The sequence below is a fragment of the Tachypleus tridentatus genome, chromosome 6 (genome assembly GCF_004210375.1).
Source record: "Tachypleus tridentatus isolate NWPU-2018 chromosome 6, ASM421037v1, whole genome shotgun sequence".
Classification (NCBI taxonomy): Eukaryota; Metazoa; Arthropoda; class Merostomata; order Xiphosura; family Limulidae; genus Tachypleus; species Tachypleus tridentatus.
Window position 1 is genome coordinate 85019546 of NC_134830.1, and position 20764 is coordinate 85040309.

At 32.2% G+C, this 20764-nt stretch overlaps 1 protein-coding gene across 2 annotated transcripts in view; it reads left to right on the forward strand.

Annotated features, from left to right (window-relative positions):
* Positions 1-20764, forward strand: part of Sf3b1 (splicing factor 3b subunit 1) — an 83124-nt gene that overhangs the window by 53219 nt on the left and 9141 nt on the right. For both annotated transcript variants that reach the window (XM_076505845.1, XM_076505846.1), the window contains 8 exons: positions 115-260; positions 2277-2423; positions 6304-6429; positions 9882-10103; positions 12152-12513; positions 13216-13441; positions 16795-17027; positions 19192-19408. In XM_076505845.1, the coding sequence (XP_076361960.1) occupies positions 115-260; positions 2277-2423; positions 6304-6429; positions 9882-10103; positions 12152-12513; positions 13216-13441; positions 16795-17027; positions 19192-19408 (1679 nt within the window). The remainder of the gene's footprint in view (positions 1-114; positions 261-2276; positions 2424-6303; positions 6430-9881; positions 10104-12151; positions 12514-13215; positions 13442-16794; positions 17028-19191; positions 19409-20764) is intronic.

Consider the following 20764-nt stretch of genomic DNA (forward strand, 5'->3'; position numbering starts at 1 on the left):
TATTTGTTTTCACAGTGTATTTCAAAAGCAGATACGTGTTATATGCTGACATATCATTTTCTAAATAAGGAGTGAAATTGATTGAATAATTGTTTTTCTTTCATTTTTTAATAGGTCTTGTTGATGAACAACAGAAAGTCAGAACTATTACAGCCTTAGCCTTAGCTGCTTTGGCTGAAGCTGCAACTCCATATGGTATTGAATCTTTTGACAGTGTACTGAAACCACTGTGGAAGGGTATCAGAACACATAGAGGAAAGGTACAGACTTTATCCGCACAATTATAGCTGTGTAAGACAATATTCTAATAACTGTTTAGGTGTGTTTTTATATGTTTAATTTTAAATAAAGAAATTAACTCGTATATTAAAGTTTACATTATAATTTACAATTTGATTCCAAACTTGTTGGCATAAATTCATAATTCAGTAAATATTAAATGCAAGTCATCAAGTGTGATGACATGACTTTTGACCTGTGACCAGTTACAAAAGGGTTAAATAATAAAATAATCAGAAGAATTAGAAATTAGGAAAGTTAGATATGGGCGCTCAAGCCCACAATGTCCCACATCTAGATCGCCCTTCACTGCCTGTAGACACGTGTGAGAAAGTGACTGCTCTCCAAAGTAAAAAAAAATAAAGAACCTAATAATAAAGTCCTGTCACCTGGGATAAGCAAGAAAGGTAAACGTACCTCCTAAAAATGGCATTTCATCCCTCATTATGGTGGTAAGGCACTAATTAGTAGCCCAGTAGACAAAATATACTAGTAGAGAGAGTCCCAACCTTCATTCGTATATATGTTTTTTCACGAGATTTGTGTAGGAATTCTCTTTAAAGATATTCAGAATATATGTTCAGCATTTTAATAATTAGAAATACTGTGTTAGTTATTAAAACTTGTGCATCAGTTTTCATGTGACATCAATTTTTGAACATGTATTTTGGCTTGTTTAGTCAAATTGCTGTAAAAAACAAAACATGATGTGAGAGATTCTTTAATTAGATATAACCAGATTATGTGCTAGTTTCATGAAAGCATGCTTTGCTCCTTTCAGCTGTTTACTGGATCACTTGTGACTTAGAGTTTAGCACAGTGAAATATGTTAACCATTTTAATCTATTCTAGCCTGATGGAATGTAACTTTCCTATGACCTTGCATTAATAAAATTATTCATAAACATTACCACATCTTAAATGGGAACTTCAAATATATAGCTTGATACCACAGGACATTTTAAAATGTTTTAATCCTTTGATCAGTCTACAGTTTATAGTGAAACATAAACTGCTACATAGCATTGGCCGTACTGCACTGCCAAAAGTGTGTTGTGAAAGCCATTTTCACTTTGTACTTACAGAGAAACTATACCATACAGAGGTCTTATATACATCACAAAACTTTGTTTCATTAAAGACTGGTGTCAGACATTCTCTTTTAGCAGTTGACAGCAGCCCATATCAGTAGTGTGATAAAGCTTTACATACATAACGCTAACATTGTTTTTGACAAAAGATATGGATCTAACACTGTACATCTATGCAGTTTTTTAATGTACCTTTCTGTATTAACATCACATAGATGGTTTATAGTATGAAAATAACATTTTATTTTTCACCTAAAACTCATTTAACCATTTGACATTCAGTATATGAACAAGTAAACTACAGGTCATGTGAGTTATTGATTTGATACAATATATTTATAGTTTTATTAGTTTCAGAAACCTTGAAGATGTAAAAACATTTAGAAATAATCAAGAAAATTCATAAAGACAAATTAAAAATTAGCACTAGTAGTTTTGATTTTTTGAAGTTATTTTATCAAAAACAAATTATTATAATTTTATATTATAATTAATTTTAGAGGAGAGCTCAGAATTAATCTGTCAAAACTTGATTTTATCATTTTGTATTTCTAAAAATGTGATATTGGGCTGGAAAGGGTTAAGTTAAATAAATGGCTGCTTCAAGCATATTTAGCTACACTTAAATTAGTATTACGTTTAAATAATAAAAGATCAAAAGAAAGAATCAAATGACATCATTGTTTCATTGAATTTTAGTTGCATTAAGACAGTAATTATCTATATCTTACAGAATCAAACATTATTATGCTACTCTACTTAAAAAATTATTTGCAGAATGCTTGCAATTGTTAGCAATCTTTCAAAAGTAAAGGAGACATAAACCATTTAAAGTTTGTAATTTAAGAAACTGTTTAAACCAAAATTTAGAAAAAGAAATGAAAAATATGAATTTTTGTGTCTAAGGGTCTTGCAGCATTTTTGAAAGCCATTGGTTATCTTATTCCTTTGATGGATGCTGAATATGCCAATTACTATACCAGAGAAGTGATGCTGATCTTGATCAGAGAGTTTCAATCTCCAGATGAAGAAATGAAGAAGATTGTCTTGAAGGTTAGCTTTTTTACATAATACATATATTAGAATTGTAAGTTAGAATTATTTAATTCGTAAAAAAGGAACACAGAGTAAGTGTATGATACATTACTTTTAAGTATGGTAAATGTTAATAGAACTTAAATGTAAAAGTTGATTTTAAAAAAATCCTTTGTTTTTGAAAATTTTTAAATATGTAATGTTGGATTGCAATGAAAATTCTTTAAGTAGTATAAGGCTTTAGATAAACTACTTGTCTAAATGTTGATTACTGTTATTTATGTATGTATCTTGTATAAACTGAGGCTAACATTGTCAAATTGTGAAGTTTTAAAATGATGATCCTTCCACCACTTTGCAAATTGTATATTTTAGCTTTTCAGTTTTGTGAATTGAAAACAGGTATTATTGGTGGAAAGTGAGCACATATCCTTAATTCCTAATTTAGCAACAGAATGTGTGTGAAATATGTTATTTATACATTTGACCCGCATTTTTTTCATAAATAATGATGTACAGAGTACTTTATGTTGAGATTGAATGATGTTTATTTTAACTGTAAAATATACTTGAAGAATTAACAAGATCTTTGTAATGATTCAAGAAATAGTTTATAGGTTCTAAACATAAAAAAAATAAAGGGAAAAAATCTTCTACAGTATTATAAAATTTCATGGTATGAAAAGAAAAAACATTTCAACATGTCTCCTTGGTATTGGATGCCTAACGTGGTGAGAGGACCTCCCAAAGAAGGTTGTCTTTTTAGTCTACCTCCTCTGGGATCTAAATGTCTGCCTACATATTTGCCATTTGTAGTAACCTTTGAAGTAGAGGAGAGTATCCTGGTGGTTGAGGGGTCCAACTTCAATACACCACCTCTGCATTGAATTTCTATAGATAGGTAGTGTTGGGGTGTGTCCATCAGAGTCATTTGGCTTGTCCACTTGGGCTAGGATCAACTGAGTACCAGTGCTGGATGTTTTTAGTAGGTGTTGTGGACTTTGTATCTGATACTGATATTTAGTTATAGTGCTCATGAAACCCTGGTGTTGCTGCAGCATCCTTGTTTAGCATTGTAGTACATCCTGTAATAGGGCTGATTACATGGTCAGTGGGGTCACTGGGCACTGAATCTTTTTTTTATTATTATTATGGATTCCCCAATTCCAAGTAAAATAAAATAATAAGAAAAAGGCTCACTGGTAAACAACCACATTTTTAAGACTGAATAGCAGTCCCCAGGTGTACCTAATTTTCTCATACTGCATTCTCTTTAGGGCAAATTTTGTTCCTTTTTTATTCAGAAGGGGATAGATGGGCTTTCTGGCTCTCTTAAGTCTTTCAAGAAGCTACATTCTGGAGACATCTTTGTATAAATATCTACCCCAAAACACAGTGAACTTCTCATGAATTTGAAGGCCATTAGAGATATACCCATTGAGGTTAGTCCCCATGCTACTTTAAATTCCTCATGAGGTGTTCTTGTTGAGAGGGATTTGAAGAACATCCCTGAGGGAATCTCCACCTACATGAAAATGGCCTCTGATACAGTAGGACTGTTGATGTTTCCATTTTTATCTGGGTGGCTTTAAGACCTTAATTGATTCCTGTCGTTGTGTGTTTTTCTTATACAAAACATTTCTGAAACCTTCTGATGCAGTCATATTTCAGCAGTTTTTGTTATACTGAAATAACACGTTTGATAAACTAGTGCATGGAATGATGGCACTAGTGGTTGACCAGCATATGCCAACCCTCTCTTTGCCATATATGTCCTTGGAAGCTGTCACCATCTGTGTTTTTTTGGGTAGTTTCATCACTGTTTGTTCTCTATGCCTGTCTTCTAGAGAGACTCATGATTAAGCAGACCTTGGTGCTCTCACTGAACAATTTCTGTCTTCCTTTTTAATCTTGAGAGACTTTAATGAACACAATCTCCCTTGGAGTGGTGTTTATTGGTGGAATGGATCATTCCATAGAGCATATGCTTTCAGATCACAACTCTTATTCTCTTCAGTACTAGTTTTTATACTTATTTTAATGCAATTTGTAGTCAGTCTTTTACTGCCATTGATTTCTCCATATGTTACAGTTTTCGGTGTAAAGATTAATTAATGCTATCACTATTCAGCTTCCTCCTCCTGTTGGAAACGTGTTGGTCATTGAGCATGAAATTTATTGAACAGCAACTTCAGATTGCCCTCAGTTACTTGGTGAAGTAGACATCAATAAATGGTTTTACCTTTTCTTTCTCATAAACCATTTGCATGCACTTTTGCTCCAATGAGGTATACATCTTGGTCCCAAGACGTTTTGGAGTAGTAGTTCTTCTCTTGGAGCTTATCTTTGACCGTAAGCATGCTTTCATTTTTGGCATTGAACATGCTCTATGTCCTCTTACCTCATGATGAACACAACAATATTCTATGCTCATGATCTATTATGCTCTCACTTGTGACAAACTGGACTATGCGTCTCTAGTCTGTGGTTCTGCAGGGAACTTATCCGTGAAGATGTTGGACCCCATTCACCACCTGGGGCTTTGGTGCTGCACAGGGGTTTTCCACACTTCTCCAGCCCAGAGTTTGTACACTGAGTTTACGAACCTTCTCTTCACCTCCACCACTTGCAACTTTCTTTTGCAGTATGCCATGAAACTACAATTCTTGCCACACCATCCCACCTGGAGTTCTGTTTTCTTTCATTAGTGGGCTGTGCACTTTCTGATTAAACAGTCTATCATTCTTCCCTCTGGCATTTTTGTCTGGGCACAGCTGTCTGATTTGGGTGGATTATTGGATGACATTGCTGTCTCTACTGATCAGCCCATCCCACAATGACTTATTACCATTCTTATCTGTGACTTTTGAGTCATCTGAGAAAGGAGAAAGTATTGTTTGCTCTTTGTCAAACATCTATCGAACTGTTCTTCCTTTCCGATTTATGTAGGTGGTTTGAGATCAGTCGTGGTTTGTTGTGACTTGCTGGTTCCTCACAGGATCCTCTCTACATTTTCTGAATATACTGCTGAGTTGTATGCCATTTCTTTTGCCCTGGATCACAAAGAAGCTATGCAGTACATCAGTTGTATTATTTGTGCTGACTCTCTTCTAGCCCTGAAATCACTTCATAAAAAAACTTTATTTTTCTTTATCTTCTGTTTCTATTCAGTTTTTCTGGACACCTGGCCACATTAGTATATTAAGGAATGAGCTTACCAGCACTGCAGCTAAGCCTGTCTGCAACTGTGCCTATCCTCTCTCGTATGTGGACTATAGTTCTGTATTGAAAGCTCCACTTCAGGACAGTTGGCATTCATCTTGGAGTAAGAACATCATAACAAGCTTTTCTGGATCGAATTTTTTGTTTTTTAACCATCCCTCATTTTGGTGAGAATTGGAAGGAGGAAGTTGTTCTAGCTAGGCTACACATTGGCCCCAGTTTTTTAACTTTTTTTGTTAATTTATCTGGAACTGATCCACCAGTGTGTGACCTTTATGACACTCAAGTCAGAATAGCCCTTGTTTTACTGTCATTACTTCCATAAAAGATGGCACCATTTTCACCATGTCTTTTCTGTGGGTTTACCCCTGATGTTTAACAGTGTTATTGATTTTTATTTTTTCTACCTTTTATAATACTTTTTGTTTTTTACCAGTTTGGCACAGATAGCCTAGTTGCTTTGTGCCAATAAATGCCAACCAACCAATTCATAATGTGTTTATTAATATTACTTGTAATCAATTTTAAAAATAGTTAATAAATAATCATAATGTAGAAGTTTGTCAGTATACACAGTCACTACTGTTTGTTTTTGAAAATGTTTTTAGCCTCATAAGATAGCTTTTGATACATCAAATAATAAATGGTGTTATATAAATTTTTTTTTTATATGTAGGTGGTGAAACAGTGTTGTGGTACAGATGGTGTGGAACCACAGTATATCAAAGAAGAAGTTTTGCCACATTTCTTCAAACATTTCTGGAATCACAGGATGGCACTTGACAGACGAAACTACAGACAGGTATGTATATTTTTTATTTCATTAGATAATAGTTGTTAGTGCTTTAGGAAGAGTAGCTTTTGAGTATTTTGAAAATTCCATATATTTAAAAATGAATTTTCACACTTGAACATCTTTTCTAGTTAAAATTTTTATCTGGTATCATGCTGGATAACATTGTGTAACACGAATTTTGTTCTTAGATAGTACGTGTTATTTTTAATTGCTTGTGTTGTAAAAGTACAGTAAATGACCATTATTCCCTTCAAACTTTGCTTTTGTGACCTGGATAATGAAACTTAGAAATTAACCTATTTTCTATGTAAAAATTGGAAAACTTGCACATTTTCATTTACATAAGGTCTGAATAAAACAACATATGAATCAACATTTGCATGTATTTATACTAAAGTTGTACAAAAATGTTTAGAAGTTTGTAGTTTTTCGATATATGTGACTGTAATGTAAATCACTTTCATGTTTCAGCCCCCAAATATAGTCTCCCATCATGTTTTTGTTATATGCTCCTTGGTAGCGGTGTTCAAAGTCCAGTATATCTTTGTGAAAGCACTCGCTTTGCTCCTCTAGGTATGTTTCCATGTTCTCCTTGAATTTATCAAGATGAGCGTCAAGGATATGGACTTTCAGGAACATCCTGCAGCCCATTTTGCCGTAGTTCACACCAGAGCCTCAACCATTTCCACATAATTTTTGGCCTTTTTATTGCCCAAGAAGCCTGAAACCAGTGCAACAAAGCTGCCCCAAACTATTTTCTTCAAACTGAGCTTCTTGGGGAATTCTGTGCACTCCAGAATCTTCTTTATTTGTGGTCCAAAGAAGGCACCAGCTCTGACCTTTGCCTCAGACAGCTTAGGGAAGAAGTCTTGGAGGTACTTGAAGGCTGCAGACTTCTTATTAAAAGCTGTGACAAATTTGCTTTAGTTTTTTTGCAGTACTCACAGGTGAAATGATGTGCCCAGGGTTTGTCTTAATCCCCGACAGGCATGCTGAAATGTGCCTTGTAGGCTTCACACATTTTAGCATATGCTGTCACAGAGTACTTTTTTGCTCTTGTCTTGATAAATTTACCATATACATAGCAAAATATGTTTGGAGAACGCTTGCAGCTTCTTGATGCCATTTCTGATAAAATCAGATAAATCTATATGTTCACTTAGGCAGCCAAAACTAAACTGAAGTGGTGAGTTGTGAGCCCTATATATATATATATATATATATATATTACTGTGGAAAGTTGTAGAAAATTCTTAAGTTCTACAACATTCTAGAAAGTTCTTAAACTCTTGTAAGTTTGAGAAAATTCTCTATCAGCACTGAATCTACCTGGAATGTTCTGGAAAATGGGTAAATTTGAAAATTTCATAACCCAGGTCACAAATTCAATGTTTTTGAAGAGAAAAAATAGGTCTTTTCCATTTACTTAAGAGCATAAGCAATTGGGAAATAACACTTGGGCAGTAGCCCAGGAATAAGAAAAAGTAAAAATTTTGTTAAATAGTTTAATGTTTTAAATAATGATGAGCAGTGGCCATAGAGTGTGAACTTGCGGTAGTCAACATACATTTTTCATTTTATTATAGAAGTTAAGTTTATGCTATTAATATGTTTATGCAGATACATAGAGAAAAGCTATCATACATATTGGGAATTTTTGTACTTTCTGTTACTGTTATTAGCACAGTACTGTATTTCAAATATGAAATTTAAATATTTCAAAGTGTAGAATTATCTAGTAATTTACTGTCAGAGTTGTTAAGTTGGCAAAATGATGTATTGCAGTAGTGCCTTGTTGCAGTCAAGACTCAAAAACATGTGGAATTTCACATAATATACACACACACACACACACACACACACAATCAGTTTAAATGGTTGTGCAGCTAGGATAGTTATAATCTTTGCTATGTTGATTTATCATGTATGATAGTAGGTGAATTGAATGTAATTGTTTCCTGGAAATGTTGAGATTTCATCTTGCATTTCTTCTAATTAGCAGTTCAAATGACCTCCTGTAAGTTGGTGATTATTTTTATACTATGCTTCAGGTTATTCAAATAGACAGTTTTTAACAAATTACTGCAGTTTATCAGTAGGAAGAAAGGGTACCAAAATTATAAGCCGAAGCTGATAATATCAAGTCTCTTCAGCTCTTTGAATTGACGACATACTTTTCAGGATGTATAGTTATGAAATTTGGCATCTACAGAGGAGTACTTCTCGTAGGTCAAATAGCAAATTTGTGACTTAACTTCTGCATAATAAGGAAGAAATGTGTTAATTGTGAAGCAATCAGTGGGTGAAAAAGAAGAAAAATCAAACAGAAAATATAGCAATGATTCAGTAGTTTTATAAATTTTTATTACCATTGTGACAGATAGCAGACCATTCTGTTGGTCAGTTTCTGACACTTAATTCCAAATGGCATAGTGGTAATCAATCTGTTAACCATTTGATAAAGTTTGGGTGCTGCAAAGTCATTTGATAATTTTTTGCTTTTAGACAAATACAAGAATTTTAAAAAAAATTCAAGTAGTGCAGTATTTCTTTATTCCAAGTGCAAAGCCAGTTGGAAAAATAAATTTCACATAAAGTTATTTGATACTGCATTGTGTTTTATTTAAACTGTAGCTGGGTTAAACATGACAATGCTTTTGTACAGAGAACATAAGGTTTTTTAAATTAAGTTTTAAAATTCCTTAATTGAATATGTGCCTATGCACTTTTCCTAATTAAATGTTAAGTGTTGACTATCCCACATGCAAAGTAATTTTGATATTATGATTCATAATACCTTTATGCATCACAAAATTACCAAATTGCTTTTGCAAAATCACTATAAGCTCATTATAAAATCTAAATAAATATTAATTTTTTATAAATATATATATAAACTGTTTTATCTGTTGTTTTTTCCATTTTATCTCTGTACAGTTTAGAAGAATTAATCAACCTCATAACTGCCATAAAATATTAGGGAATAATATTTCAGTTACTCTTTTATATTAGAATGGCTACAAATTATAACACGAAACCAGAAATGTTTCATCTAAATAGCAAAATCTTGTAATATTATACATTATTTTACTGACCTTTCAGCCATCCCTGTCTAACATTACAGAAGTTGCAGTCATTGCTCGCATTGTAAAGAAGTTTGTAATCACTTGCATACTAAGACCTGCCTGAATTTTGCACGTGGTGAATGCTAAACAAAACAACTTTTAGGTTTTATATATGCATTCTGAACTACCAAAAAATTATAATTTTAATTATATATGTTCCACAGTTAAATGCAACTATGCATTTATAGATCTTTTTTGTTTTTCTTTTGTTAAAATGTACAAGTAATACTTGCTCTCTTTCCCCAGCTATAAATAACTACCCAATGGTTTAATTGTAACAATAATTTTTATTGTAAGAGTTTATCATATATACTGAAATTTTTTTGTTAATAGTTAGTAGACACAACAGTAGAAATAGCTAATAAAGTTGGAGCTGCAGAAATCATCAATCGAATAGTGGATGATTTAAAAGATGAAAATGAACAGTATCGTAAAATGGTGATGGAGACCATAGAAAAAATAATGGGTAATTTGGGAGCAGCAGACATTGATTCCCGCTTAGAAGAACAACTGATTGATGGAATTCTTTATGCTTTTCAAGAACAAACTACAGAAGTAAGTATTATTATTATAAAACAGAAATGCATTTTAACCTTGTCATTTATTTCCATTACATTTTTAAAATAAACTTTTCCATTTTACATAAAGAACATTTTAAATCTGAGAACATGAGATATATACTATAGAAACCGTGCTTGTCGTTAACATTTCCAATATCAGGTAAAAATATTAATCAGTGATGTCAAGAAAACTCATTTGTAGAGAAATATATATGCAAAAACAGCTCATTTGGGTTGAGAAAATATTTTACGTAGAAGAGCGAACAATTAATGGAATTACTGTCTCTTTTTGAAAGATTGTTTTTAGCTTTCTGTTTTGTGAAATTATGTTGATGGTTTTTTTCACAATTTTCTCGCAAAACCATCAACATAATTCCACAAAACAGAAAGCTAAACAACAATCTTACAGAAAGAGACATTAATTCCATTAACAACATAAAACAAGACAAAAACACAAAAATTCTAAAAGCAGATAAAGGTAACGATATAGTCATAATGAACACGAATAAATATATCCAAAAAATGAAAAACATCCTATCAGACATGAACAAATTTAAACCGAAACACACAAATCCAACAAAGACACACAAGACGCAACTGAACAAATTACTACTAAAAATGAAAAAAGCCAACACAATTTCACAAACACTTTATTCCTACCTACGTAAAACCGACATCAGCAGACAAATAATTAACATTTGGCAAAAATTAGTAACAAAATATGACATTCCAGTTAATACCAAATTTTATTAAAAAGCCAGGCATAAAACTGAGGTCTATACTATGTAAAAACTACACTGACAAACATCACACCAACATTATTTATAAAATACAATGTGATAACTGCCACGACTTCTATATTGGAGAAACAAGTAGAAAAATGGAAACCAGATTCAAAAAACACAAAAAGTCACCTTCACACGTTTTCGAACACTGCAAGTCAAATAACCACAACATAACCATAGAAAACACTCAAACACTAAATAAAGAAACAAACATAAACAAATGCAAAATTAAAGAAGCCTTACTTATACAAGAACTTAATCCCAAAATAAACCAATATAAAGGAACGCCTTTATATCTGTATTAAATATAATAAAATAAAATTATATATTCAAACATCTGACACCGCCCTCTACATTCCGACACTCAGTTACACAACCCCTTCCAAACATGTGGTCAGCTTCCGGTCAGTTATCTCTCTCTTTGTGAACCTGACAATGACCGAAGAAGGTCGAAACGTTGTTCTCTCTTCTACGTAAAATATTTTCTGAACCCAAACGAGCCGTTTTTGCATATATAAGTAAAAATATTTTTAAAATATATTTTAAATTTTTGTTTGTAATATCATTAAATATTATTCATACCTTATACAAAATTATACAAGTTTTATTGTCTGTATCTTTTTAACGTAATGAAACATCTTGTGTTAATATAAAATTTCTAATTACATAATATCAGTCCATTGTGAATTTTGCCTCTATCCAGGAATGTAAAACACAACTCACAGGAGTGTCAGGTGCACACTTGTATATGAAATTTCCCAGTTTAAAAAATCAATACTTAGTCATTTTAGCCTTTGTGCTAAACAGAAAAAACATGGGTAAGAATAAAACTCACCAACTACCATATAATAAAAAGCAAACATGAAGGCAAGGAAAGTTAACCATAACAGTTGCACTCGATAAGAAATTATGTTTCAGTGCAGAACCATGGCATATTGGGGTGCAACTCTGACACCAAAATAGCACAGAAATCAAGAACACGAAGAAAAGTGAATACTTAAAAAAAAAAAAAAAAAAAAAAAGTTTACCATAATAATGCAAATGGCTTCTGACACTGAGTTGTTGCTAAGTGCAGGTATTTCAGAAATTTAAGCTAAAATTGTATAAAAAATAGAATTTTACAAACCTACAAGTTAAACACCATTGGACTGACTGAGAAGTTTATTGTGCACCAACTGCTTCTTCATTTTACATTTCATTTTAACAGTAGTTTTTCATGGCTAGCTTTATTAATGTTTTGATATATCTACTTCAACAGGATATGGTAATGCTAAATGGTTTTGGAACAATTGTCAATGCTCTTGGCAAGAGAGTCAAGCCGTACTTACCACAAATATGTGGTACCATCTTGTGGAGGTTAAACAATAAATCAGCCAAAGTCCGGCAACAAGCTGCTGACCTTATCTCCCGTATTGCTGTTGTCATGAAGACTTGTCAAGAAGAAAAGTTGATGGGCCATTTAGGTGTGGTCTTGTATGAGTACCTTGGAGAAGAATATCCAGAAGTTCTGGGTTCCATTCTAGGAGCATTAAAAGCAATTGTTAATGTAATTGGCATGCACAAAATGACTCCACCAATAAAAGATTTACTCCCTCGTTTAACACCCATTCTTAAAAACAGGTAAAAAAATATATATATATATTATAATATTTCAGCACAGGTAAAGTGTACTTGTTTATAAATGCACTTTTTCCACCACAGTAGTATAATAAAGTATGAGCATGTCTATGTTACTAGTTTTTGATTACTGTTATATTATTAAAATGTGACTGTTAAAGACAGAATCATAACCCTTACTCTCTAATGTTTATTACATTTAAAACAAGAGAAGTGTAAGAGATTAAAAACATGGTAAATTCATAAATTAATCAAAATATTTTAATTTTGTATGGAAGGAATTTTATGTTTTCATATTTTTATTCATAAAATCTCTGCAGTTCATTTTAATTCAAAATATCAGTTATAGTTAATGTGCCAGTATTTTAGGGAGGCTTAATCTGATGGGAACTTTATGATTAGAGGTTAATTCTGAGAATGTTAGTTGTACCACTCAGAATAAAGTAATATAATTTTCAGGTTTACTGAGAAGCCTGTTTTAATACAATATTAAAACTTGTTGGCTTTCTTTGGAAAGCACTAAAATTAAAATTTAACATTAAAAAATAATTTCTTGGAATTCCAGTGAACAAACTGTTGCCAGTTATGCTGTTGAAGCCAGCAGAATAGAATGCTTAACTACCTTAATTTTAACTTGTTTTTATGCAGACTTCTTGTAAAAACTTAATACTGGTTATTTGTAATACTTGAAAACTTCTTTCACAGGCATGAGAAAGTACAAGAAAATTGTATTGATCTGGTTGGGCGTATAGCCGACAGGGGAGCTGAATATGTCTCAGCTAGAGAGTGGATGAGAATCTGTTTTGAATTGCTAGAGTTGCTGAAAGCTCACAAAAAAGCAATTCGCCGAGCTACTGTTAACACCTTTGGTTACATTGCAAAAGCCATAGGTCCTCATGATGTATTAGCAACACTTTTGAACAATTTAAGGGTAAGCAAAAATAACAAAATTGTTTTGATGCTTAATTAAGGAACAGAGCTTTCCCTTTGAGTTACTGTATGTCTTGAATACAGATAATGAGGCTGCCAATTTTTGTATACCTAACATGCTTTCTAGGAATTAGCATGTTTACTAACAAACAACATTATGGAGATTTTTTGAAGTTGTAAGTTAATGTTCAAGTTTGTATGACAGCATATGTCCTTTACATAGTGTTATCTAAGTTTAGGCCTTTTATATCAGAAAAAAAACATTTTCATGACATGCATTTAGTATACAAATATGTGAAAATAGGTAGAGAGACATATTTTGGTACATGTTAATTAAAATTACCACTGTGGCTAGTTTGCATACCATGAAAAAAAAAAAAGACAGATATCTTATGTTTGTGAAAACGTTTACAAACACAACTGAATTGCTCCTGAAAATGAGTCCAGACTTTGAGAGGATGTGAAGAATTAGTCTGAACTAAGGAAAACTATGAATTAATTCAAGGTGTAATTAAGGTACTAGTGAGTTGTGCCCAAGTAGAACATATGCTACAGCAACTTATTAAAGGCCATTTAATAAAAAACCAAATTTCATGTGAACTTTACCTAGCACACACTATAGATACACTAATAATTCATATTCATGCTAATTATGAAGTTTATAGCATCAACAAATCTGAAGTTATGACTTATAAACCACTATGAGAATGACAATTGTCAGACATTGGGGGGAAAAAAAAGTTTGAAATTAGGTGCAGAATTGTAATTTTAATGGTCTTTTTTTCTGGTTGAGAAAGGTATGCCACTTCTTGCAAATTATAAAATTTACATTCATTCATGTTGTGTTTCTAGTTATTAAAGGGTATATACTACCTTAAATCAGTGGTTCTTCACCTGAGTTCATTTGAACCCCTGGGGTTCAGTGAGTAGGTCTCAGGGGTTCGGCGGAGGTCAATACACACACACTGTGAGTGTGTCCGTTCCTTTCACCCCACTTGTATGATTCATGACATCATGCTCCAATTGGCCATCATTGGCTGCAGGGTACTTTGTGCGCTTAGCAGTCGACTTGTGACTATAGTAATTGTGCATCATTTGTGATTTTTTATCCTAATCTTTCAATCCCTTCATACTAACTGTGTCAAACAAAAACAGAAAGTGGTCGACAAATACGTACAATATAGATTCACGTATGTAACGGAACATGATGAGAGTCAATGTCCTCAGTGCATGATGTGCAATGTCAAGTTGAGCAATTCTAGTCTAGCACTGGCAAAACTAAGAGAACACTCCCTAAAGCTGCATGGAGATGGGAAATACAAAAACACAACGCTTGTTGAATTCAAGGTAAAGAGAGCCAGGTTCGATGAAAAGGCTACTTTGCCTGTTCTCGGCTTTGTACCCATCAACAAACCGATCCTCACAGCATCGTACGAAGTTGCGTACTTGATATCAGAGCAGCGCAAACCACACGCCATTGGTGAAGCACTCATAAAACCAGCTGTATTGAAGATGGTGAATATCATGCTGGGAAAAGCTGCTGAAAATAAGTTATTGCAAATTCCTCTTTCAAATGACACCATCAGCAGCAGAATAGATGACATGAGTAATGGCATCTTGGCTCAATTAGTTGCAGTTCTTATTTCAAGCCCAGCAAAATTCTGCCCTTGTGACTCCAAAGTGATTATCATACTTTCCATTTTGTAATTTTTAATGTTTTGTGTATCTTCACAAACTTTGGCGAGGTTTTAGTAAACACAAGTAATTGGTACACAAAAAAATCAGAATTCATAATTGAGCAAAAATAATATACTCATTTGATAGATTAAAACTTTGACTTTCGGTTAGTCATAAATAATATGGTTATTAAAACTAGACAGAACTATGAGCAGTTTGTGAAGTGTGAATGTAAGAGGTGGGCATAGCAAGTGGTTCTGATTTTCTAGTTAACAAACAAGATTGAAGTCTATAAAAGTTGGAGTTTGCTTTAGTAATCCCTATATTATAATAAGTAATTTTTATTAAATTCCATAATTCTCATAGTGGGTTTTGTTTGTTTTTTCATATATTTCATCATACAACTAAGAACTTTAACATAATATTGAAATTTTATTTATTAATTACATTTTAATGCCAAGTTTATTGATGCAAGATAATTAAACATTGCTAATTTAAGAAAGAGAATAGAGATTGTCAAAAAGTACTGAAACAAGATGAATTAAAATTTTAAAGTGAACAAACTAGATTGGAAATAGTGTGTACATTACTTTCTTAAGGTATAAGTCCCTATTTTGACTCCATTAAAATTCATTAGTAATGTAAACATATAATCAAAATAGGAATTTATAGTTTGAGAAAGTAACATAGACAGAAGGCATTTGAATTAATTTTAAAACCATAACATGTTGAATACTGGATTTGCCACTATTATCCAATTTTTTGAAATATTTATTTTTTCTGTAGCAGCTTCTAAAACAATAATCAATAATAATAAAGCTTAGAGACACTTAATGGATATACCCATTACTCACTGTAATAAGTATTTTATACAATGCTTAAATGGTTTTTACATTTCTGTGATTTGTGAATGGCTTCAGAAAGCTTGTGTTGGTAGCAAAGAAAAGTTTAGAAAATTTTTGTGGAAATCTCAATTTTGAAAAATCGGTTTAAAAATACAACCTTTGTAGCATTTGTTTAGTAGTTCATAGATTTTGGTGCAGTATACTTAACTGTTTTTGCTGTAGTTTTTCATGCTTGAATGGAGAGAAATTTGATCAGCAGTTAAAAAATTAATAAATCTCCCCATCTCTTTCAACAATCAACATAAAAATAGTCCTATGACCTGTGTGGGAATTTTTGGGGTAAGTTAGCCTAAGTTTGAACAAAATAGTCATTGCCTTTTTTCTGTAGGCTTGTGAAACAGAAATAACATGGTGAACAAATGAATGAATTTTGTTTAACAATTAAAAAATCAAATTCTTGCTGCTATCAGTATTTTAGTAGCCTTAATCATTGAGATAGAAGGTCTTGAGTGTTGTTTCAAGAACAAATCTGCTTTCTAAGATGATTTTTGCCTCTATGTTCATGATACGTTTGTAACAGAGTAGTTTAAATTTCAAATGTAACCATAAACATTTGACATGCATTTTGTCCCACCTATAGAGTGGGGGCTAATGGATGTGTATTTTGTTTTTATTAGTTAAAATCAGTGTAGATTCTGAGCAATATTATTTCCTCAGTTGTCTTTACATATTTCTGTGTTTCACAGTTCTTTCAGGTATGAAGTCATTTGTGATAACCAGTTTTGTTTTTCATTGATGAAATTTTTTTTTATTATGTGCATGTGTTTAACAGGTTCAAGAAAGACAAAATCGTGTGTGCACAACTGTAGCCATTGCTATTGTGGCAGAGACCTGTTCTCCATTTACAGTCCTTCCAGCTCTGATGAATGAGTATCGAGTTCCTGAGCTAAATGTCCAAAATGGAGTATTAAAGTCTCTATCTTTTTTATTCGAATACATTGGTGAAATGGGTAAAGATTACATCTATGCAGTTACCCCACTGTTGGAAGATGCTTTAATGGACAGGTATATGACACCTTTCTCTCTCTCTCTCATTCATTCTGACCTTAGGTTTATGTCTGTATTCACTCATTTTTTGGTAGTTTGTTATAAATATGTACCTCATATTTTGTTCATCTGTTAATCTATGACCTTGTGAATACCTTGGTGAAATAATATACTCTGGGATTTTTTGACTCACCTAAAACTATAAATCTACTGACCATTTCAGTTTGTTAACAGAAAACAAATGCTTCTGTTTCTTTCTCAGTGTGATATAAAACAAGAATAAAAGATTACTAACAGCACAAAATTGTGTATACAGAGTTTAACTTGGACTGTAAAGTTTATTTTAGCTTTTTAATATACTGTGTCCTTCTATAGTCGTTATTATGGCAGTAAAGAAAGGTTTTTTTTAATGAGTTATCTATTGTTAGAACTGCCATTTAAAGTGAAGTTCAGTATTTGCTATATTGACATATAATAGTATTCCTGTTTTGATGTGAGGTTGTATTTTATAACTAAGGCTGTCAGTACCAAAAACATTGTCCTAACTTTTGTTACTGAGATCTTTTGCATCTATTTTGATTTATATTTAGTGCTGTCATATAATTATCAAAACTGAATGTTGTGCAACAAAAATCCATTAGAGCATAACTTCATTAAAAAAAAACATTCTAATTGATTTTTCCTACTTGTTCAAAACTTTGTTTATAATGTTTGGAACATTAAAAAAAAGCATTTACTTTCTTCCTTGTAGATGCTTAAAAGATTGAAAGTTTGCAAGTAATTAATTTTTTGTTAGCTTATACCACCCTTCCCCCCTCCAAAAAAAAAAGGGTATAGCACACATTCGTACAATATGTTATAGGAAGTAATATTTCCAAATAGCTTAATATATGTCTAGAATAAAAGTTCAGCATTAAGTTCTGCAGAAAGATGTTTGCTATCCTAAAAACCAGAATAAGGTACATTGATATTCTTTAATTGTTACTTGTGGGATACATGTAAAACATCTGTTTTTCATTTTTCTCTCTTTTAATCTATACCTTTATTACAAAGTTGTTTTATATAAGTAAAAAAAAAAGGCACCTATGAGTCGTCATGGTTGCTTCATAATAAACCAGGACGTTCGCAAGGTGCAAGAACAGTGTCTTCTAAATAAGAATTGTCAAGTGTGTATGTATGCTCTGACAATAAAGTAGTTTAGAAACAAATAACTATTTTATAACCTGTGATGACCAGAAAACCCACTTGTAGAGAATTATATATTTACAAACTGCTGGTGTTGGTAGAGAAAGCACTAGTAGATTAGTGAACATTATTTATAAAATATAATGTGATAACTGCCACAACTTCTATATCGGAGAAACAAGTAGAAAAATGGAAACCAGATTCACAGACAGTCACCTTCATGTGTTTTCAAACACTGCAAATCAAGTAAACACAACATAACCATAGAAAACACTCAAATACTAAATATAGAAACAAACATTAACAAACGCAAAATTAAAGAAGCCTTACTTATACAACAACTTAAACCCAAAATAAACTAATACAAAGGAGCACTTTTATACCTATATTAATAAATATAATCCAACATCTGAGCATGCCCTCTACATTCTTACACTCAATTACACAACTGCCTTCAAACATGTGGTGAGCTACCGGTCAGTTACCTCTTTCTTTCTTTGTGAACCTGATAATGACCAAAGAAGATCAAAAGGTTCTTTGCTCCTCTACCAGTGCTTTCTCTACCCATACCTGTCATTTGTAAATATATTTTGTAACCTTATATGAACGTGTGTGTTATATGCTACGTACATCATTATAATCTAATTAGACCTTTGAGGGCAGATGTTATAACCATCTGAGATTTTTTTACTATAAATTTTTAAGCTGTTTGAAGCAATAAAGTACAAAATATTGCTTTCATAGATAGCAAAAATAAATGGTAACTTCACAATTTAGTCAGAGCATTGGTTGTAGTAATCAGGAAATGAACTTACCAGATGTTTATAGGTGCTGTTCTGAATCCAGCACTGAAGTTTGATAAACTTAATTACTAATTGTCATGTTTTAACAGACTTGAATCTAAAAACTTTGTATATCCATATGAGAGTAAGCAAGTGTTTCTTGTGATTCTTTTAGAATTCATTTCTATTTATTAAATTCTTGGTTTGCTTTCTAGGGACTTAGTCCACAGGCAGACAGCTTGTGCTGCTATTCAGCACATGGCTCTTGGAGTATATGGATTTGGCTGTGAAGATGCTCTTGTTCACCTTCTCAACTATGTTTGGCCCAACATATTTGAAACTTCTCCCCATTTAGTACAAGCTTTTATGGGTGCTGTGGAAGGACTGCGAGTGGCATTAGGCCCTATAAAAATTCTTCAATACTCATTACAGGTATTAAAAGTGAATTCTTTCAAAGATAATTATAATTTCAACAAGAGGAACAAGACCAAAATAAAAACAGACATTTAATTTTGGATCTTTTGGGATATGCATTATCTGTCTTCAAACTTTTTCTTCAAAAGATAAAGTTGCAAGTTTAAGAGTATCAAATAGAAATTGAAACATACAAATAAATATGTATGCATATGCAGTGGGGGGAGTAATGATTAATTAGTTTGTATTAAAAAAAATTAACAGGAGCTGAAATTTTAAGAGTAGGTTTATATTTGTTTGTTAGTGTTCCTTTGATAACTATATACCAGATTTACCTAAATTTAGAATTTTCAAATTCTCCAAAGGGTAAAACAAAATTTAGCTCAATGATGATGACCTACTTGCATTGTTAGTAAGTATGTAACTCTCTTTAAAGTTCTTTATGAAAATGAAACTTTGTGAAATAGTTCTACATTTGTCTTGAATGATCCTAACATTATTTGGTCAGAAAAATAAACAATTTTGATTTCTTCTACTTAAAACAATGTATTTGCATCTGGACTCTGTATAGTTCACATAAAATGTGATTTTCATTTTGAGTATAAATATACTATATATTACCTTATAGTTTTCAATTTTCATTTGCATAATCTCTAGATCCTTTAATTTTCCATTCCAATTTTTTGTCTTCTTGATGCAGGTTTACCAATGTAACCCCATTGTTATTACAGAGCAAAGGTTGTCCGCACATTCTTTCACTAATGCTTGCTCGCACAAATGATGCAATTTTGCTTAAACATTTCCACTTCACAAATCACACTACATAAAGTAAATGTATGCAATCATAAAATTTTCAAATATGTACTTATAAGCACAAATAATACATAACTAATTAAAATACAAACAAATTTAAATGCAGTCTAACTGTTTAGCAAACTAATGCACATAAGGTGAGAAATGCATGCCAAGCACTAGGTACACTTCAAAAGAACAGTGGAATAAGGTTATTTTCTATCACATACTACAAATCCACATACTGTTAGAGATTTCTTTAGGCTATCACTAAATAGAGCAAAATCCTCTTTTTACTGGTTTTGAGCATGTCATTCAACTTCAAAGTGTCTCGTGGCAACACAGCTTTGACTTTGTAAGTGGGCATGATCAACCTTAAGTTTAGAAATATTAGAATGTAAAATCCCCATAGTGAAATTTGTGGAAGTTTTCCAGGTGCTAATAAAAGACAAAATGAAAATTTGATTTGGCCTTGAGTGCTGACAGTATCATAAGGTTAGACTTGTAACAGAGTGGATTGTGTGACAACAAAACCTGCAGTTTTAAAATGTTTCTATCAAAATAAAAGAATAAAACTTAGAT